General features: G+C 32.4%; 1 protein-coding gene across 1 annotated transcript; it reads left to right on the plus strand.

Moving 5' to 3' along the window:
* The first annotated feature begins 206 nt into the window (after window positions 1-206).
* Window positions 207-21,817, plus strand: LOC117332111 (tropomyosin-2-like). Its single transcript, XM_033890994.1, has 15 exons — window positions 207-915; window positions 1,172-1,234; window positions 1,360-1,422; window positions 1,593-1,655; window positions 1,781-1,843; window positions 2,015-2,077; window positions 2,203-2,265; window positions 2,625-2,687; window positions 9,205-9,276; window positions 16,042-16,063; window positions 18,454-18,468; window positions 18,910-18,942; window positions 20,764-20,784; window positions 21,034-21,054; window positions 21,773-21,817. The coding sequence occupies exons 1-15, from the start codon at window positions 245-247 to the stop codon at window positions 21,815-21,817; spliced, it is 1,341 nt and encodes a 446-aa protein (XP_033746885.1). The 5' UTR covers window positions 207-244.
* Window positions 21,818-23,383: the final 1,566 nt, after the last annotated feature.

A 23,383-nucleotide genomic window follows, 5' to 3' on the forward strand; every position in this document is an offset into this window, starting at 1 on the left:
GACGTATCAAACATTCAATTATCTAAAGGAATAATATGTATATACTATATAATTATGGTTTGGATATTCGAAGACAATATATCTATGCATTTGTAGCTATGAGTATACGTGTATCTATCGATTTAACATGGACATATATATCAATATACGTTGTGTAATTCCCTTATGCGATTATTTAATATTATTACATATTTTAATTTACAGCATCTTATTTCAGGCTGGCGCATAAAAAAAGTCTACAGAAATGGCCCAGGAACATGTTCGTGGTGCGATAGATCCTCCTTGCCCAAGGCATCCTAAAAGTGAAGCTATATTTGTATGTCTCGAAAACGAATGCGAGGAAGCACTAGCTTGTCCCGAATGCATTGTAGGGGATGGGGATCACAATAAACATGAAATAACTTTACTGAAGAATCACTTGGATACCTTTAAGAAAAAAATCACTGACTTTAAAACAAATACTAGAGAACAAATACTTGCTCCATTGAAAGAAATGGTAGACAAAGTAGCAGACGAGCTAGAAACATTGGATCCTGCTACGTCAACTATCCTCGAAGAAATCGACGCAAGGGGGAAACAAATTATTGATCGAACAAACACATTAGTAACGGAACTTAAAGCAAAATGTAGCCAAATCGGAGCTTCCAATCGACAGATGATTGAGCAATATCAAAGAAGGCTCTTGGATAAGATCACCGAAATCGAGGCTGATATCACTGCGCTTGACAATTTCCTTTCTGCTGATTGTAAGGCAGATATTGTCAATGGAGCAAAAACAGCACTATGCAAGAAGTACCAAGATTTATCGTATCCTGACAATATCAAAGAAGTCTCTTTCAAAGGCAGCGAGACCCCCCTGAATAACGTCGCAACACTTTTAGGGATAATTGTGATTGGAAATGAACAACCAGTGAGGTAATCAATCCGTATACTTTTAACATGCGTTAAGACGGATGGTGGTAGATTGAAGAAAAAGAAACGTACCTATATATTAGCACAATCTTCCTTTTTGAAATAAAAAATAAGTTTGTTATGACATCATTTATTTATTTGAATGTCGCATCGCATATAAAATTTGTTATAACCGTCATCTAGCATAATCGTGTTATGTACTCAACAGTTTAGCTACAAAATTTCACAGTTAATGTGTCACAATTTGTTCTATTTACAGGGCAGAAACCGATACCGAAAAGATCAAACGCCTAGAGAATTCCATCAAAGACATGGAAAAAACGTATGGATTTTAATATTTTGCAACAAAAAATTCAAACTAGAGTTTATATTGAAATATTTTTAAAAATACCAAAATGATGTTAGTTTAAAATCAAGTATTGACTAATTTCACTTCATATATTGCAGGGGTAAAGATTATCAAGCCCATATCGAGAAGTTGCAAGACGCATTACAGAATGCAAGGAAAGAGTAAGATTTTATTTTCAAAACAATCCTTGTCTACAGTGTTTAAAAATGATGAAAAAGGAAAGGAAAAAAAACATCGCTATGAAAAGTTCAATTACTATTTGACCAAGTACTTTCAACAGTTTAGCTACAAAATTTCACAGTTAATGTGTCACAATTTGTTCTATTTACAGCGCAGAAACCGATACCGAAAAGATCAAACGCCTAGAGAATTCCATCAAAGACATGGAAAAAACGTATGGATTTTAATATTTTGCAACAAAAAATTCAAACTAGAGTTTATATTGAAATATTTTTAAAAATACCAAAATGATGTTAGTTTAAAATCAAGTATTGACTAATTTCACTTCATACATTGCAGGGGTAAAGATTATCAAGCCCATATCGAGAAGTTGCAAGACGCATTACAGAATGCAAGGAAAGAGTAAGATTTTATTTTCAAAACAATCCTTGTCTACAGTGTTTAAAAATGATGAAAAAGGAAAGGAAAAAAAAACATCGCTATGAAAAGTTCAATTACTATTTGACCAAGTACTTTCAACAGTTTAGCTACAAAATTTCACAGTTAATGTGTCACAATTTGTTCTATTTACAGGGCAGAAACCGATACCGAAAAGATCAAACGCCTAGAGAATTCCATCAAAGACATGGAAAAAACGTATGGATTTTAATATTTTGCAACAAAAAATTCAAACTAGAGTTTATATTGAAATATTTTTAAAAATACCAAAATGATGTTAGTTTAAAATCAAGTATTGACTAATTTCACTTCATACATTGCAGGGGTAAAGATTATCAAGCCCATATCGAGAAGTTGCAAGACGCATTACAGAATGCAAGGAAAGAGTAAGATTTTTTTTCAAAACAATCCTTGTCTACAGTGTTTAAAAATGATAAAAAAGGAAAGGAAAAAAAATATCACGATGAAAAGTTCAATTACTATTTGACCAAGTATTTTCAACAGTTTAGCTACAAAACTTCACTGTTAATGTGTCACAGTTTATTCTATTTATAGGGAAGAAACAGATAATGAAAATATCAAACGACTAGATAATTCCATCAAAGACATGGAACAAACGTATGGTTTTTAATATTTTGCAACAAAAAATTCAAACTGGAGTTTTATATTGAAAAAAGTTCTAGAAATACCGAAATACTGTCAGGTTAAAATCAACTATTGACTAATTTCACTTCATATATTGCAGGTGTCAAGATCATCAAGCCCATATCGAAAAGTTGCAAGACGAATTACAGAATGCAAGGAAAGAGTAAGTTTTTTTTCAACAAATCCTTGTCTACAGTGTTTATTAATAATAAAAAATGATAGTAAAAAAATTATCACTATGAAAAGTTCAATCACTATTTGACCAAGTACTTCAATTAATAGTAATCCATCGGATGTTATGGATTTATCTGATGAACAACGGATATGTTGAAATGAATGATTAGAATACGACGGAAAGTGCAGATGAAGCATGATGAGCTGTATGAATAAATAAATTGATTTCCATGCATGTGGGTTAATGTTGCGTCCCGTCTTGTTGCTCATTAGTGTATTCATGTAAAATATACATTGTTGTAAATTGTTGCAACTTCTACATTTCGATGACGTCAGATTGTTTACAGATCCCGCTTGACACGAAGGCTTCATTCTGTGTTTTTTTAGTTTTTTTTTGTTAGTTTCTTATATTTCAATTGATCAGGTATGGTAAAACAATATCAATCAATCTGAGATTAATAATTTATAAATTAATATTTGAATTAATAACGATCAATTGTATTCATCTATCAACGTTTGTTCCTTTCTATATGCCGATTTCGATACTTAAAACACTGAAGAGTTCTATTATGGAAGCATGAACATTAACACTTGCCTCATAAATCTTTTTAGAGCACCCGACTACACCCTAAAAATACTTAGGAAGCAGATAAGAGCGTGGAGATATTTGTACGACAACAACGAAAAGTGTTGTACATTCTTGCGAAAATGACATCGTCAAAATTATTGAAAATATAGTCAAGTAATCGTCACTTTGTCAATTAATACCAGTGTATAATGCCGTTATGTAACTGTACGTGAATAAATAGAAAAATGTACAGCACTTTTCCTCGGCTTCTGAGTACGATGAACAAGTTTATCTCGTTTGTTTGTATGGCAAAATACCTTAGTCGGGTGCTCTGGCCATATTTACCGACCAAGTGTTAAAGTAGTTCTTTGTGCCGGTCACGTGACCACGCAAGAACACGAAGACTGACGAAAGCATCCCAAAAAGGACGTTTGACAACTGACATTAAAATCCGGTTGAGGAAACAAACAGAGCTGACATGTTAATTACTTAATGATGAATTTATTTTAAAACGAGTTTTGTTCTGTTTAATTATAAATGCAACATTAACCCACATGCGCATGATCTAAATCCATTGGCAGCAGAAAACTCACACTTTATTGAACGAATAACCATATAATTTAAAAAAAGGAAATTAAAATAATGTGGAACGTTATAATCAAGGAGTCGAGATTAATTAAAATTAAATTCAAGTTTGCTATTTGTATTGAAATACGTTTCAAGTACTGAAAATACTTAATTAATTCTACTTAAACGTGAACATTTTGACAAATCACGAATCGATTATTACTTTCACGACTATCGAAGCCTGCCTTATGTTCGTATCAATTACAAATTACCAGTATTCCCTTATTCTACATATTTTGAAAAAACAATTCAATAAGTAATTTCTTTACGGTTCCCTAGAGTATTAAAATTATAATTGTCACGATTATCAAGGTAGAATAGCTTTTAGGGGGCATCACTTAAATGGGAGCCTGAAGTTGGTTCCGAGTTCTGAGTTCCGAGTTCCGTTTAAGTAAAACGGAACTCGGAACCAGTTCCCAGTTCCGTTTAAGAAAACGGAACTAGGATCCAGTTTCGAGTTCCGTTTAAGTAAAACGGATATACTATGTATTAGCTTTATTGATTATGGTCCCAGTTCCGAGTTCCGTTTAAGAATAACTGAAATACTATGTATTAGCTTGATTGATTTTGGTCCCAGTTCCGTTTAGTTAAGATAAACGGAACTCGGAACCAGTTCAATAAAGCTAATACATAGTATTTCAGCTTTTCTTAAACGGAACTTGGAACTGGATCTGAGTTCCGTTTACTTAAACGGAACTCGGAACTGGATCCTAGTTCCGTTTTCTTATACGGAAATCGGAACTGGTTCCGAGTTCCGTTTTACTTAAATTGAACTCGGAACTGGTTAAACGGAACTCGGAACTGCTTCCCAGTTCCGTTTATCTTAAACGGTATATCTCCAAAGAGCAATAAACCTATTACGTTGAGCAGTCATATAAACGGCCACTAGATTATAACTTCCTTATTGGTGTGTAAAGAGCATTGTGGAAACATTTGGTTATGGAATACTGGTGATCAAAGTATTTCGTTAATTAAATTATCGCCGTGGAAAGTTGAAGCGTTCAAGTTTTTGCTGTGGCAAAGAGGTTTGAGACCAAAGGCAGCAAAGACGACTTAATTTCGTTGCGTTATGCTACTCAGAAATGGTGTATACATAAACTACCATCTGCGATAGAAGTACAACCGCAAAGTATGCTTGAGTATGCAAAATTACTTCAGACAGGCATGACCCAGTGGTCCCCTGTGTTTTGTTCGGTCATTGTTAAATTTGTCATGTCATCATATGGCTCAATTACCACAGAGAAATATATCATAGGAATATAAACTGGAAAGGCAGATCAATTGTTTTCATAATTATGTTGGAAGGAAGTGTTTTACCACCAGAAGACTGATGATCTCTGTCTGTTGCGTGCACAATGCACACCATCGCAGTTGCACAGACCATGTATTGGTGTGTTAAACATTCCACCGAAGATATGAAGAGCACATCTTTTTCATGTACTGCTGAGTAAGTATAAATTTAAGTTATTTTTTTTGATGAACAACATTTGACAACAAAAACAGAAGCAAAAACAAAACAAAAAACAAAAACTAAAACCGAAAAAAAAAAAAAAAAAAAAAATGCCAGGCACATATAGTTTGAATGCAATGGTGAAAGTATGCACTAGATATAATCAGTATAACGATCCTCCCATGTTTAAGGGCACATACATTGTGTTACTTTATGGTTTTGAAAATATAGATTGATATGACTAGAACATTTACCTGTACAATATGTGCATGTAATTGAATTCAATTCTTTGATGGGATAAGTTCACGAGAGAAAATGAATGCTTTGCTGTGTGTTTATATAGTCTCTTTCACCAGGTAGGCAGACAAAATAACTATATACATTGTATATTTGTAGTCATTGTTTTCAACATTTGATAATTTTACATTTAGACATCTTAATTGTTCTCGTGAAATTTTGAAACTGATTATCACTGCCCTATACCTATCAAATCGGAAGCAGTGTACCCATAGACATCGTACGATTACACGTAGAATCATGAGAGAAGGCTTAACAACATCTAAGGCTTGGTCAGTCATGTGATCATATCGCTGGACTCCTCTGCAGAGTCGAAGCTGCAAATAAGATGGGGATTACATCATATATATCTGCTCCTTGTAACTGGAATATACTAGGCATGGGCAAGAATATTGTGTAGTAATTGTATGTTAAATATATACAGTAAACTACATAACACAAATTCAGGAACATAAAATTTCCAAACAATGAATCGTACGCATGAACCAAATGCTATAGGTATATCAAAAAAAGGAAACTAACACATCACAGATCTTCAAATTGCAAAGGCATGCATGTACATGTTTCTTGCCCTTAAACCGGTATAGATGTTTACGACTGAACCTTGACCTTACATCGCATGTATAGGCTTAAGTTAGTGTTATCACATTATTCTAGGCATTGGTTACAGGTAAGTGAAGCAAGACATTATTTTAAAGTGTATTGCAAGTGTGTTCATATCAATCATCATCGTTTTAAAACCGGAAGGATTGATCATTTTCTTTAATTATATGTTTCACATCACATATCCTCATATATATTTCCCCTTTCAGGTTTAGATAGGTCAAAAGAACACCCCGCCCCATCTCAGAAATCTTCATTTGACATGTAGACATGTGGCATGAACGCATTGCGGCAAACATCAAGGCCTCTCAAAAGTTTAAAGCAGGAAACAATAAACATGGCAGATTCTTGATTTGTTAATTTTAGTATATAATTAAACTTACGGACTTACAGTATATGATGTCAATTAAATCGGAATTACGTCCCATTTTGGAATTTGAAATGTTACATCACACATTTTTTAGAAGACTAGGTCTGGTAACCCCATCCTTATCAATATTTTTGATATACTGTAAATAATTAATGAGTTAATTAACAAGAAACTGTTTTAATTCTGTTTTAAGTGCCTTGATTATTTATCAATGACATGAAATCGAACCATTTATCTTTAAAAACGGCAGCTTTTTATTTTTATATTTCTATCCATTGCCTAATCTAATATCAAATTGATAAAGAAAAATTACTGTTGAAAAGACAACATAAGTTTCCACGCGTGATTAAATTTTTCACAGATATTTTCCAGACATGCAAATGAAGCAAACAAAGATACTTTTTAGCTCACAGTAACGAAGTCAGGGGGAACTATTGCACTACACACAGTGTCGGTTGTAGACAGCTATATTCAAGTTGATATGAATTTGTGTTTTGTTATCATTAATAGGAAAAGAGCTTTTGTGTTTCATATGCATGTTCCCTGTGACAAGAAATTTCTGCTAGTACTTCACACTACTGCTGACCTTAAAAGTGTACTACTTTACAAAAAAAAAAAAAAAAAATGAAAAATAAATTAAAAGTGACCATTGTCCTACCTATTCTGAAACTCAACCCATTCAACACGGACAAAAATTGAACCTTTAGCCAAGAAAGACATTGCGACGTCATATCCTCTTAAATATCACATCATAGCTTTAAGTAATGTAGCTTTATTATGTGTCAAGACTATCCATTTTGTTCTGCATTCCTAAATTTATTTGTATCTTGCTGATGTTGAGGTATGACTTTTTAAAATTGAAATGTCCTTTGATCACAAAATGTGAAACTTGTGAAAAACTTTGTGTTCACTCTTCCTAAATACTTTGATTTTTCAGATATTACACTGAAGAAGAGCAGTGCATATCATCCCAAGGCCCAAGGCCAATTGGCTATATCAGAAAATGAGTTGAGAATATTTGACGATGCAGATCAAACAAAATAAATAAATAATAATAATAATAATACTGTTATCGAGTTTAGTGTTATTCTTTAAAGGATACAGGGTATCCTGACTCTCGTGCTGTAATAAAGCATCAGAAAAAGATAATCTGATTCCTGACCCAAGGAAATTGAACCTAATGATCAAAAAGTGTGTGATCAAGTTCGATTTTTTGTTTCAGTCCAGTATGTCAGAGTATCATCCAAGAAGGAAATATGTACTGATATTAAATAATCGTAGTGTTTGTTGTGATTCCTGCAACAGATGGTATCATCGTCACACAGTCTCAGTTGAACCAGACGACCAATGACCTGTCTTGCCATACACGTAAAAGTAAAAAAAATATAATTTTAAGGACCAGAGTATTAATATTCAGATATTTTCGGGGACCTATATTTTATTTTATCATAGATGTATTTATTGAAAATGGACAAATTTTCAAACGTCACTGTGAAGTCCTTCATATGTACATACAACTTGACACTAAATGCATGACCATAACTTTTATTTTGAAGTACGGCATTTCATGAATATCAAATTTGAATTACAAAGTGATTTCTTCCTTTGTGATCTTTGTGATTTTTGTTTTAATAACGACAAAAGTGCATTCATTAATATTTTCTTTTATTTCAAATTATTTGACATCCAAAACTGTGTGAAAAACATAATTTACATGTAACAAGGTTATTTCTAAGAATGTATGCTAATATCAGGTACTTATTCCTAAATATCTTAATGCCCTTTCTAGGGAATTTTGATAAAACGTGCTTGACCAGCTGTGAATATAGCATATACTTATATGTCTACTGAGAAACATATCTTATTTTGATAATATCATCAATGTGACATAGCATGGTCAGAGGGCGTTTATATTTAAAAACCCTGAAACAGTTTAGCCTTCTTATTGCTTGTTCTATATATATTAGCCGGTGCAGAGGTAATTTGTACCATACCTCTTCTCCCTGGAGAGATTAGAAGTGGCAGTAGCGAAGTGCAAGCTCCTATCTTATGGGAACTCCATTATTACCCAAGGCTTTGTTAACTCCAAAAAATAGTAATTGAAAGTAATTTATGATCTACTTTTGTGGAGATCAATAAATTAAGACATTTAAATCTTAAAGTGTTAAGTGTTAAAGACAAAGAAACTAATTACATTGGTAATACTGATACTAAATATATATTAGGTAAAACAATGTAAAAATATAGATTACTTACATATGGTTCTTGTTTTTATTTGCTATAATGGGATTGGACAATTCACGTTTACTACCATAGCATTAACATTGATAACATGAACTATAAAACTAACATTCCACAGAATCATTGTGTATTGTAACATTGATGCTATCCTTTGCTGCGATAACCCAGATAATTAGCAAAATCTTATAAATGACTTTTCTCATATGTCATTATCGTATCTTGAATCTGTATGTTTCCCCTCTTTTGAGTCACTATCAACGTTTTAATTCCCTCTATTGTCATACATAGTATATGGTATTGCTTCTAATAAAATGTCGTTGTAAAGTGTCTAATTATTTTTTTGTAAACAGGAAAACAGCTGATGCACACGAAAAGAAAAAAATGCAGGACTCTATTGATGATTTGAGAGCAAAATTAGAACAGTAAGTATTTTTTGCAAATTTAGATGCGATTATATCTGCTAGTGACAACACCCGATTATTCGTCAACGCATATACAATCATATTCACTTGATTAGATGCGTTTCATTATTATAAAATGAACTTATATTGCATTCCATTCCCTTATGTGTAAAATAAAGAATGGAGTGTAGTAAGGGGCGATAACTCAGTTATCGCTCCTTGCGGAGCGAAATGAAGGTATGGGCTAATTCACCCATTTTGCCGGCTATTGTAGCGATTTGAGGGTGTAAAAAATGGCACATACAATCTTTATGATTTTTGAACCAGCGTAAAACTCGACTCGATCTAGGTCTGAATGTGTGGGGTATTCCTGTGAAAATTGTTATTTATGAGATATTTTGGGTCAAACATGCCAAAATCGTCATTTTGACTGGCAGCTTCTGTTAAACCGGTCCTTAAAAATCAGCGTTTCAATCCGAAAATCTGAAACTCCAAACATAGCAAGTAGAGATAGTTCTAAAGAAAAGGATATCTTCAGTTTTTCTATACCTTTCATAGAACGGCCACAATAGTGTTTTGAAAAAGGGTCGTATTTTTCGAAAGATTACGGATGTTTCGTCACGAGTACGTGACGTAACCAAGAATGTGTGTAATGTAGTGTATTGCGGGACGGTAATATACATGCGGCTAGTTCAGACTACTTTGCCGGAGCTAACTGAAAAACGACTCTATACGTTTTGATTAAACTTTCCACACTTGTAAAACTCGGTGTGATCTAGTCCTGGCATGTCCCGTATATCTGTGAACAATGTAGTTATGGAGATATTTTGAGTACAAACACGCCAAATTCGACACTTTGACTGCTGTTTTCTGCACAACTCGGCCTAGATAATTGACGCATAAAGCCAACTTATTGAAACTCCACACATCACAGGTACATGTAATTCCAAAGATAACTGTATCTTTAGTTTTTCTATATCTATCACAGAACGGTCACAATAGGGTTTTAAACATAGGTACTATGTACCGCGAGGTCACATATTCCGGAGAGTCTATTACATGTACGGACGTACGTCAGGAGTGACGTTACTAAGTCTCTGTTCTGCTTGATTGAACTTGTAGCGCTCGGTGAGCTGCTTGTATTTATTGTCACTGCCAGTATTTCGAGAGATTACTAAGTAAGTTTGCAATAAGTATTGGTGATGAAATTCAAGTTTGCTATTTCTATTGAAATACGTGTACAGTACTGAAAATGCTTTATTAATTCTACTTAAACGTAAACATTTTGACAAATCACGAATCGATTATTACTTTCACGACCATCGAAGCCTGCCTTATATTCGTATCAATGTCAAATTACCAGTATTCCCTTATGCTACATAATTTGAAAAAAAAAAAATCAATAAGTAATTTTTGTACGGTTCCAAAGGGTATTAAAAATTATAACAGTCACGATTATCATGGTACAATAGCTTTAAGGGGGCATCACTTGAATAGTAAATATCTAAAGAGCAATAAACCTATTACGTTGAGCAGTCAAATAAGCGACCATTACGTTAAAACTCCCGTAGTGACCTGTAAAGCACGTTGCGGCCCGTGTCTGTTAACAGCATTTATAATAGTTTATTGTTAACTGGAAACATTTGGTTATGGAAATTATGGACATAATATCATATCACAATACTGGTGATCAAAGTATTTCGTTAAGTGAAATATCGCCGTGGAAAGTTGAAGCGTTCAAGTTTTTGCTGAGGCAAAGAGGTTTGGAGACCAAAGGCTGCAAAGACAAATTAATTGCGTTGCGTTATGCTTCTCATAAATGGTGTATATGGAAACTACCATCTCCGATAGAGGTACAAACGCAGAGTTAGCTTGAGTATGCAAAATCACTTCAGACAGGCGAAATCAGCGATCTCTTCCAAATAATCGATGCATGGAAAGATGGGAAGTCAGCCTTGTCCCAGGTGTCCCCTGCTGTGTTTTGTTAAACTGGAAAACTGGAAAGGCGGATCAATTGTTTTCATAATTATGGCTGAAGGAGGTGTTTTACCACCTGGAGACTGATGACGTCTGTCTTATGCGTGCACAATTGGCACCATCGCAGTTGCACAGACCATAGTGTATGGCCGTGTTTAACATTCCACCGAGGATATGAAGAGCAGATATTGTTCATGTACTGTTGGGGTAAGTATAAATTTAAGTTTGTTTTATTTGATGAACAACATTTGATAACAAAAACAGAATCAAAAAGAAAAGAAAAAAAAACTAAAAAAACAAAACGAAACAGCAACCAAACAAAAAAATTCCAGCCACATCCAGCTTACATGCAATGGTGAAACATATGCACTACATATAATCAGTATAAACGATCCTCCTATGTTTAAGGGCACATACATTGTGTTACATTTATGGTTTTGAAAATATACAATGAGATGACTAGAACATTTACATGTACACTATGTCAATGTAATTTGAATTTAATTTTTTGATGAGGTGAGTTCACGTGAGAAAATGAATGCATTTGATGTGTTTATATATTTTCTTTCACCAGGTAAGCAGACAAAATAACTATATACATTGTATATTTGTGGTCATTGTTTTCCACATTTGATAATTTTACATTAAGACATCTGAATTGTCCTCGTGTAATTTTGAAACTGATTATCACTGCCCTATACCTATCAAATCGGAAGCATTGTACCTATTAGCATCGTACACTTACGCGTAAAATCATGAGAGCTGGCTTAACAACATCGCAGAGTATTGACATTTTCATGACTTAATGAATTCTATAACACAGATCTATGAAAATCTATTTAAGGCTTGGTCAGACATGTGATAATATTAGTTGAACTCCTATGCAGAGTCGAAGTTGCAAATAAGATGGGGATTATATCATGTATATCTGCTCCATGAAGCTGGAATATACTAGGCATGGGGAAAAAGATAGTCTAGGATTTGTTTGTTAAAGCCATGCAGTTAACTACATAACACACATTCATGTACATTAATCTTCCAAACAGTACATCGTACACATTAACCTAATGCTGTAGGTATATTTTAAAAAAATATAATAAAAATACATCACAGATCTTCAAATTGTAAAAGCATGTATATAAATGTTTCTTACCGTTAGACCAGTATAATGTTTACAACTGAACCTTGACCTTACATCGCATGTATGGACTTAATCGGCGTTATCACATTATTCGATGCATTGGTTACAGGTAAGTGAAACTTTAAAGTGTAAAGCAAGTGTGTTCATATCAATTATCATCGTTTTAAAACCAAAACGATTGATCATGTTCCTTAATTATAGGTTTCACACCACATATCCTCATATAAATTTCCCCTTTCAGGTTTGGATATGTGAAAAGAAAACGCTGCACCATCTCCGAAATTTTCATTTGACATGTAGACATACGGCATGAACACATTGCTGCAAACATCAAGGCCACTAAAAAGTTTTAAGCAGGTAACAATAAACATGGCGGATTTTTTATTTGTAATTTGTTTTGGCATAACGTGTGGACGACTTTTAACAGTATATGTCAATTGAATCAAAATTATGTCCCATTTTGTAATTTGGAATATTACACAATAATTTTGAGAAGACTAGGTCTGGTTACCCAATCCTTATTAATATTTTCAATATATACTGTAAATAATTTATTAGTTAATTCAGAAGAAACTGTCTTTATTTTGTGTTAAGTGACTTGAATATTTATCAATTACAACTGTACATGAAACCTCGAAAAAGCCATCCATTTATCTTTAAAATTAGCAGCTTTTTATTTAACATGTTTATCCATTATCAAATTTAATATCAAATTTAAAAAAGAAACATGGCTGCTGAAAAGACAACATAAGTTTCCACGCGTGATTAAATATTGTTTAAGACATATTGCAATATTCAAGTTGATATGAATTTGTGTTTTGTTATCATTAATAGGGAAAGAGCTTTTGTGTTTCATATGTGTTGCCTGTGGCAGAAATTTTCTGCTGGTACTTCACACTACTGTTCAACTTGAAAATGTACTCTTTACTAAAACACAACACTTTATGGTGACCGTTGTCCTACTTATTCTAAACCTCCACCCATTTAACACGGACAAAAAACTGAACATTTAGCCAAAAAAGACTTTGCGACGTCATATCCTCTTAAAGATCACATCATAGCTTTTAGTAATGTAGCTTTATTATGTGTCAAGACTATCCATTTTGTTCTGCATTTCTAAATTTATTTGTATCTTGCCGATGTTGAGGTATGACTTTTTAAAATTGAAATGTCCTTTGATCACAAAATGTGAAACTTGTGAAAAACATTGTGTTCACTCTTCCTAAATACTTTGATTTTTCAGATATTACACTGAAGAAGAACAGTGCATATCATCCCGAGGCCCAAGGCCAATTGGCTATAGCAGAAAATGAGTTGAGAATATTTGACGATGCAGATCAAACAAAATAAATAAATAAATAATAATAATAATACTGTTATCGAGTTTAGTGTTATTCTTTAAAGGATACATGGTATCCTGACTCTCGTGCTGTAATAAAGCATCAGAAAAAGATAATCTGATTCCTGACCCAAGGAAATTGAACCTAATGATAAAAAAGTGTGTGATCAAGTTCAATTTTTTTTTCAGTCCAGTATGTCAGAGTATCATCCAAGAAGGAAATATGTACTGATATTAAATAATCGTAGTGTTTGTTGTGATTCCTGCAACAGATGGTATCATCGTTACACAGTCTCAGTTGAACCAGACGACCAATGACCTGTCTTGCCATACACGTAAAAGTAAAAAAAATATAATTTTAAGGACCAGAGTATTAATATTCAGATATTTTCGGGGACCTATATTTTATTTTATCATAGATGTATTTATTGAAAATGGACAAATTTTCAAACGTCACTGTGAAGTCCTTCATATGTACATACAACTTCACACTAAATGCATGACCATAACTTTTATTTTGAAGTACGGCATTTCATGAATTACAAAGTGATTTCTTCCTTTGTGATCTTTGTGATTTTTGTTTTAATAACGACAAAAGTGCATTCATCAATATTTTCTTTTATTTCAAATTATTTGACATCCAAAACTGTGTGAAAAACATAATTTACATGTAACAAGGTTATTTCTAAGAATGTATGCTAATATCAGGTACTTATTCCTAAATATCTTAATGTCCTTTCTAGGGAATTTTGATAAAACTCTATTGATGATTTGAGAGCAAAATTAGAACAGTAAGTATTTTTTTCCAAATTTAGATGTGATTATATCTGCTAGTGACAACACCCGAATATTCGTCAACGCATATACAATAATATTCACTTGATTAGATGCGTTTCATTATTATAAAATGAACTTAGATTGCATTCCATTCCCTGATGTGTAAAATACAAAAAGAAAATCTATCATATTAATGAATAATTCATTTTTTTTTTTGTTATACTTCATTTTATATATAAACCAGGAAAACGGGAACTCGGTACACAAACAGTTAAAGCAAGGATTTGAATCGTTATGAGATGTCTTGCTCAAAATAAATCATTCGTATCACAAATACGAAATAAGCTTGGGCGATGATTGGGATTACCCATTGTGCATGTAATCGAATTTAACAGTGATACCTTTCACTGGTTACAACAAAGATGTGCCACAAATGTCCCTAATAGCTAGAAATAGTGTTATTGCCGTAATCTACAAAATGTACGCATCAATGTCAATTTCAATGGACCCGAGCATATTCAACTAGTACACTAAATACACTAATCAGTTAATAGTGTATATAATTTGTAAGGCAGCTTCAGCTAAATCTTTCCGTATCTGGCCAGTGTTATATTTTAGCTTTATTTTCTGTGTTAAACAAAAACAGAATTAGTACTCTTATTATATCAGTCATGTTTAAGTATTTTTATCCCATTGAAGGATGTTTTGGAAGCAAGTGTTTAACTTTGTCCCGCAAATGATAACAAAACAGCAAAAGTCACTTTAAATCATAGATTTATATAATGTCAAACCTTTGACAGATCATCGTACAAAACTAACACATGGAAATTTGATTAGTTCTGTTTATTCAGCGTTGCTATTAACTTCTCTTTTCAAAATGGTATTTGAAAAAAATACATGATTTATACAGTTTTGCTTTCCATATGTACATGCATGCTTTCACATATGTACATGCATGCTTTCACATATGTACCTGCATGCTTTCACATATGTACATGTATGTTTCACATATGTGCATGCATGCTTTCACATATGTACATGCATGCTATCACATATGTACATGCATGCATGTGTATATCATGTTTCCTAATAAAATGAGTAAATCTTAATTTTATTTATTTAGCCTGAATTTGAACTATATTTCAACGAAAACACCTTTGTGACACAATTAATCATTATTTTCATCCATTGGTTACTGAATATCTTTGCTTGTTGTGCATACACGAGTAGAATTTACGCCCCTTTGCTAAAATTCATTTCTGACTAATTTTGCAGAATCCTAAGCATGAACTATGTATTGAAAATTCAAAATGTATAAAGGATTTATTAGTACTGACATATCATCTTACTTTCTACCAATGAGTTTTAAGATTGACATCAATATTATAGATGTTATTTTGAAATATTTATCGTAAAAAATCCGACTTGTAGATAGTTTCACGTTTAATATGATATTCAAATGAAAGGTGATACAAATGCATGTGTTTCCTTCTAACAGAATAATTCGATTTGTCGCATTGATGTTCTAATCATAATCTAATCATGATTACAGAAGCAGAAGTGCCATGCAGCAGGTAAGCTGTTTAATTAGATCCATAAAACTCACACCAAAGGAGTATGTCAGAAACTGTGTATATTGTAACAGTATAATTAAATAAGTATTTATATAATAATCCGAATTTTTATGTTAATGACCGTAGCGACTAAACAACAACTGTTCTGGATACATATTGACAAAATTAGATGATCTGACCATACGGAAACATTGTATGATGTTTACTGTATGCCGAAATATACGCAATTTAATTCCAATCCAAACCGCCACACAGATTCAGGTCGCCATCATTGCTCAAATCAAAGCATCTGTGCGTTTGAAAGTGTCAGTATTGCAAAGCTTCTAAACGATCTTGTGATAAAAAAATTAAGATTATAATAGAAACGAAATGTGAATTTTAAATTAATTTGATTTCAATTACTTATGCTTTAGGTTAGCGAATCGTAGCAATCGTTTACGATGAAATTTTAATGTTCCACTAAATACTGATCACAATATTTATATTTTTACATTTTTGATTTCTTTCACTTCGGTTCATTTTAAGTGGTAATTTAGATTTCCCAATAAATTGCTATTAGAACGTGACCCGGAAAATATGCATGACGATAATAAAAACAGAAGATGATTGAACATTATGCCGGATTTTTTTCGCATTTTTTGAGACACTAATGTGCTTAGATACAACGGAAGGTAACACTGATTTTGTTCATAGCTATCGTATCAAGTAAAACGAACAGTTATTGAGAAAATAGCAGTATTTGTTTTACCTAGTTGATATAGACCTACTTTCGTTTTACAGTTTGTTAAAGATATGGTCGTATACATAATTCATCTTCTCAATCATAGTCGATCTAATTGCTTATCCGCGGGATATTATTTTTAAGAATATTTGTACTTCTCATGTACAGTGCATCTTTGTTTAAAATTGACTGGTATGCAGGTCTGATCAGATTTTCCTCATGATCAGCTGACCCTGACCACAGGTCCACGTTACGATCGTATCCTTTCGTAAACACTTCATAATAAATGTTTATATTATCCACGGCAGATTCGTCTTGATTAATGCAATCCTATACCATCTTGCAGATATATTAAGATAATGTAAATATAGATTGAAAAATACTGCACATATCAACGAAAGACCACGCTTTCCCTAGATGAAAATGTATTAGAATCTAAAGCTACTGGTCACACAATATTATCTTTTTATATTTATTCTTTAAGTGGATGGATATGGCAACATCTTAAATACTTTCATATATAAATACTTATTACCGGTTAGCTTGTAATTTCAATAATATTTCATAAAATGTTAAACAAATTTCAACGGAGCCTAGACGAGTAATGTTTCCGGTACAAAAAACTACGTTGACAAACACACGTCGATAATATAGATTTTACTGAAGACAGAATTACAAATTTCTTGCGGTGTTTGATAAAATCATCCTAATTAATTAAATTTATATGCCTGACTTGCTTAGCAATGTAATTATACATTAATGCATGATCATTTATATACATTTATATTAAGTAAGACATTTCACCGCGTGTATTTTGTATTAGGGGATTTAAGACGCACATGATTTCAACATACAGACTAACTTTGAATCGATAAATCTTGCGCAAAATATAAGCAAATCATTGAATTTCAATCAGACATTTGGAAACATAATAAAGGAAATAGGGTTTTCGAAATGGTCAGCATCTCTTGATTTATCTTTGACACCTGTCGGTCAAATATTTCTTATGCCCAGGCTATCTAACGTAAATTACTTCAGTATCCCGAAATGCGAGGTAGGGCAATTAAAATAAAAATCTGTATCAGAGGTAATTTAATATCTTGCACCATGTTTATAAATAAATACACTATTGCTCATAGACAATATGAAGTCGACAGTTAGAATTCGTTGTGAAAACAAAATATGATAACTATTGAAATAAGTGTAATGGATGGTAAAACAGGTTTGGTAATGGTAAACTTTTCAGAAACGAATGATTCATATTAATCAACTATAAGTCTTTATGTCCTATAATAATAATAAAACAATGTTTGTTTGTTTTTTGGGTTTTTTTTTTTTTTTTTGGGGGGGGGGGGGGGGGGGGGGGGGGGGGGCAAAATGTAGTATATAAAGACGCAGTTTAATTTTCATATCAAGTTACCAAAACTCAATGTATTTATAAACTATAAGTCTTTATATCCTATAACAATATAGCATTGTTTTGGGGAAATGTAGTATATACAAATGCAGTTATTTTTTTTATGTAAAATTACCAAACTCAATGTCCTATAATAATATAACATTGTTTTTGGAAAATGTGGTACATAAAACGAAGTTTAATTTTATATCAAATTACCAAAACTCAATTTATTATTCAAAACTTTCATGTACATAACTATCTATTTTACAGTTAACAGATTGTCAGGTGAGTATTGTAGTCTGATTTTTTTTACATATCTATCACAGATGTAAATTTGATTATATAGAATACCATAGTGATTAGTGTATTGCAAAACTGATCTGATCTATCAGATGATACAGATATACTATTGATAATCCAAATACACGTGTTACAACAGTTTTGTAATGTTTTCGATAATGTTTTACACCCTGAAAGATATGAAATACTGCTCCTTTTGTAGAGACAAATATGTTGTTCAATCAAAGAGTATGTGAAGGTTTTGATTTACATTCTAATCATGACTATTATTACCGCCCTGGCAATGATGTATCAACTCATGTAAGAACCCATATCAGTGGTGTTACAATTGAATTATCAGCGAATAAAGTGTCAGCACATCCTTCTTTACATCTTGAATTAGTTATCCACGTATTGTTTAATTCATATTTTTGTTTTCATTGAAAGTCGTGCCATAAACCAAAGCCGTCTTGTAGATGTGTAAGTATTGTTCATTCGTATTTACAAACATTGTTTAGTCACATATCAGTATTACATATTTTTTTTATCATGATTAAAATATAAATTATCATTCCATACAAGTGTACATATCGCTTCAATGCTATTGATAGCTTAATCTATTTTTCAAATGATAATCGTTAAAAAACCCTTTTAATTTGCGTTCTAATGTTCGCTGTTGCTTTACTTTTTTCTTTGTAGTGATAAACTGTTAATTGCATGTCAATGCAAACTGTACATAATTTCGACATATTTCCCGTCTCACTGTCGAAAATGAATACATGATGTTGTAACGTCGATCACTAATTGTTTTTTTAGGACCAATAATCACTATCAAAGATACTATTGCAACGGATGAGTTGTTGAGTTCATGACAGAAGTTTTAAGGATTTTTCCGTAACAGATGCATTTTACTTTCCCCTGGATATAACCAGTATAATTGTGTACGCTATAATTACACGCTCGGATGATATGCAGTTACAATATATATATGATAATCTGCATTATACAAGGATATTTGTTCCGCTGTTTGTGCATCACTAACACATACATCACGTTTTGTATTATAAGGTTACTCGGTAATTAACAGAATTGATTCCAAATTACTATCAGACGGTTAGGTATGCTCCTATCAACCTTAATAGGGTATGGAGGCGGATGCAAATACATGTTAAATCCCCGATGTGAGCATTATGTCATTGATAGAACTTAATAGAAACAAAATCGTAAAAGTATCATGAGGCCTTGGTCTACGTTTATGTAACAGCGAACGAAAATATCTAAATTATCTGTTTCTGAGTAATTCAGAATAATTAATGTAAGTTGTCGAAGATCAGTCGTTCGTTCTTTCATCTTATCATCAAGGATTTATTTCTGTCAAACCATTCATATTACTCTGGAAACAATAAAAAGCGCCAAAAGTTCAAATTAAAAAAAAAATCTCTTAATAAAAGAAGCTTACAATCTGTTGTGTTATTGCTGCCTCTTTTATAAAATAACATTAGTATAGTAATGCGATGCACGCCATATATGGCCATCATAATAATGGTGACCGGTTAGCTGAATCGTTGAACCTTTGTTTTTGTGTGTAACACAGTTAATATTGCAGATGAAGTAATCAAAAATACATTCCATTGATGTTACAGCCATTATAGTTAATTTTGATTTACACGTAATATATTATAAGACCAGCAATACCTCAAACATACATATCAGCAGATAATCAAACGTTGTTTCAAAATTCAATTATTTAAATATATGTCCATTAAACTTTCTGAGGATCTGGATATTAAACACAATGTTCATTTTGAATAACAATAACAAATCACTTATTATCAACGCATTTCAAATTGATGAATCCTTATTTTTGTTGTTCATGTTGATATGATGAGTATGATGCGTGCATACATATGCATCTCAACATGTTAACTATTTCATAACGATGCGAAACATTAAAGCTTACTATATACAAATTCACATGAGTCGTCATTTTCAGTGAACAGTATAATTGTTTATGCTAACGGGGACATCTAAAGTAAACCTTTTTTCAATGTGTAAGTCATCAAAGGACAGAGTAAGCAAGTTTCTTTAATCAGTAAGGGTCTAACATGATTAAAATGTTAAGTATATGCAGTTGCCAACATAAACATAACATACTGCATGAAAAACAAATAGTATCATCGTTCCATTTATACCGATATTACATATTTCAAGTTAAATGTCTCAAAACACTACATCTATAGCAAAAGTACAAATAAATCACAGTAATGTTTATTAAAGTGCAATATCATTTTTGATTTACAGAGGACCTGCCCTAAATGTCAGGTAAGTATTGACGAGATCTATTGTGGTGGGGACTCTTAAACTCTTGACATGATAATCAATAGAGACACTGTAAGGTTATCATAATCAATCGTATAATATTTTTGATCTGATACTAACATTAATTATTTTCTGTCAGAAATAAAATCAATACAAAGGCAATCAAATCTGACACATATCTAAACTATTTCGCCTTTGAAAAATATATCGCTGTATTTGTGTTTATGATGATTCAATGTTTTATACTTTCAGTACAAAGGGAATGACTTCACAGTAAGTATTGTGTTTCACATAATTTGTTTAGGTAACTATTATATAATCCGAATATGCATACAATTTGCCAAGCACACTACTGATCGTTGAATCAATACATCAGCATGTACTAACAGCTAAGTACAACAGTTGGTTTGCCAAAGTTACAATTATAATATACCAAAATACCAACATTGTTCATCCGTAGGAATATCAAGCATGAATATTACCACCCACATCACGGAATCAATGTCATAAGATAGCAGCATTACATAACTAACAATATCGGTAAATTTGCATACTTATTATGAACATCTGACATATATATGACGAATGCTACAATTTAATGCTTACTTGATAATTACGTTCATGTAAATGATTAAGGCAGCCACAGACCTAACCTACATTGTCTGTTATAAATCCCGCTTATAATGCCAGCATAAGGTTCCTCCTTGTCCTGCATTGAAAAAAAGTTCAAACCCATTTATACATGTAAACTGTAAATGCGTTCAATTAAACGTTCAATTAATAAGGTATCAAGTTTGCATTTTGTTGTTGTGATGGGTAAAAGACTTAATTGATGAAATAAAGCTGTTGATGTTTTGACTAGCTTGATTCAAAGGGAATGATTGGATACCATGGAGTATATCATGTACATACACCACATGTAGTGTACTAAATAACAGGGTATGACATCCCTTTAAGTGGAATCAATCTTTAATCATGAATTTATATTTAGTTTGTCCGCTTCTATGCCCCATTCGGTTCTAGAATCACCGATTAAATTTGGTACACCGAAACATGAACATTTGAAACACTTTCGCTATAAATCGCTCCAGTGCACCCTACTACTCACAATCATTGTTAAAGAACACTGAAGTAATGATTCATAGAATGTGATTATCCTTCATGTCATAGTTTCTTTTGAAATCGAAATGGTTTCGCAAATATTCATCAAAAATCATACTATTTTATCATCTATTTCTTTCAAAGCAATTTTTAGTACAAGCAATGGAGTTTAGAGCAAATCAATGCCCATATCGGCAATCAAAGGGAATATTCAATTTAATGTGACATGGGAAGAAGTCGATTATAATTTCTAAGAGTAGTTTTCACAAATCATTTTTTACCTTCTGTTATTCTTATAGAGAGAGAGAGAGAGAGAGAGAGAGAGAGAGAGAGAGAGAGAGAGAGAGAGAGAGAGAGGGGGGGGGGGGGTCGGGTTTGGGGTTTGGAGGAATTGTGTGTGACCATTCAAGACACTAGGGGGTTGTAACACTTAATTATTCCCCTGATCTAGCTCCATCATATTTCCTTCTATATCAGAAACTAAAACCGCTAATTCAGGCATCCAAACCCTTACACTACCATGCAGTTGATGGCTTTCTGATCGGGCAAGAAAATTAATTCTATAAATGTGGCACTGAGGTCATTAAACACCGCTGGCAAAAATATACATATACCGAAGGGGATTATATTGAAAGACAATACAATATGTCCGGCAAAATTTAAATCCTTCAATTGTAATAATTATAATTATAATCGATCTTTTCAAACTTGTATATAAATAAAAAAAAGTGCAAAAAAAAAAAAAAAAAAGAAGAAATGAACAAATAGTGCATTTTTAGTAAAAACATATACAGCCTGACATGGTTTCCAATGTTCAGAATTAAACTACAAAAGCTTGATAACATTAATTGTAATAGACATTGACAGAGATTGGTTTGACCTGAAATAGGCTTACCAAGCCTCTCAACTTAGTGGACTATGTTATATATTAGCTAGAATACAGTGAAATTGAGAGGAGATAAATGACAAATAAATCGTGTAATATATTCATGCGATGGAGTAGTCTCTCTTTATAAGACAAAATTAGTTCCAAATCATAATCTAACGGGGAGAATACCTTTTTTTTATTAACAATTTCCATAAAATGTTAAAGTCCGTAATGTCAATGTCAATGAATTATTAAGTAGCAAAATTATATATTGATGCAAACGTATGACAATGTACTTTGACAGCGGTAATTAAGGGTTAGTATTTAACACAAGGATCCTTATAAAAAAAATCATGGTATATGAATATTATGTACAAAAAATGACTAATCGCATATTAGATATACATCGAGTTGCTCTTTAAAGCAGGAACAAATCATCGTTGAAAATTCATTTTCTTCATAATAAATACATATCAATGATTGGTATACGATTGAATTCATGAACTTATACTATAATTCGAGAACGGTTTTGTTTAAATTGGTTTGATCTTAACGTATTGAAACGTTCTTTCGCAAAAGACATCGTAAACCTTCAAGATATTCTGTGTACCAAGCAACAGGGTGTATCATTGT

The sequence above is a fragment of the Pecten maximus genome, chromosome 8, assembly GCF_902652985.1.
Source record: "Pecten maximus chromosome 8, xPecMax1.1, whole genome shotgun sequence".
NCBI classification, from domain to species: domain Eukaryota; kingdom Metazoa; phylum Mollusca; class Bivalvia; order Pectinida; family Pectinidae; genus Pecten; species Pecten maximus.

Coding starts and splice junctions, on each gene's coding strand:
- LOC117332111 (XM_033890994.1), top strand. CDS start 245: ATGGCCCAGGAACATGTTCGTGGTGCGATAGATCCTCCTTGCCCAAGG. Junction 1,844..2,014: donor TTACAGAATGCAAGGAAAGA/GTAAGATTTTAT, acceptor TTCTATTTACAG/GGCAGAAACCGATACCGAAA. Junction 20,785..21,033: donor GGACCTGCCCTAAATGTCAG/GTAAGTATTGAC, acceptor TTATACTTTCAG/TACAAAGGGAATGACTTCAC.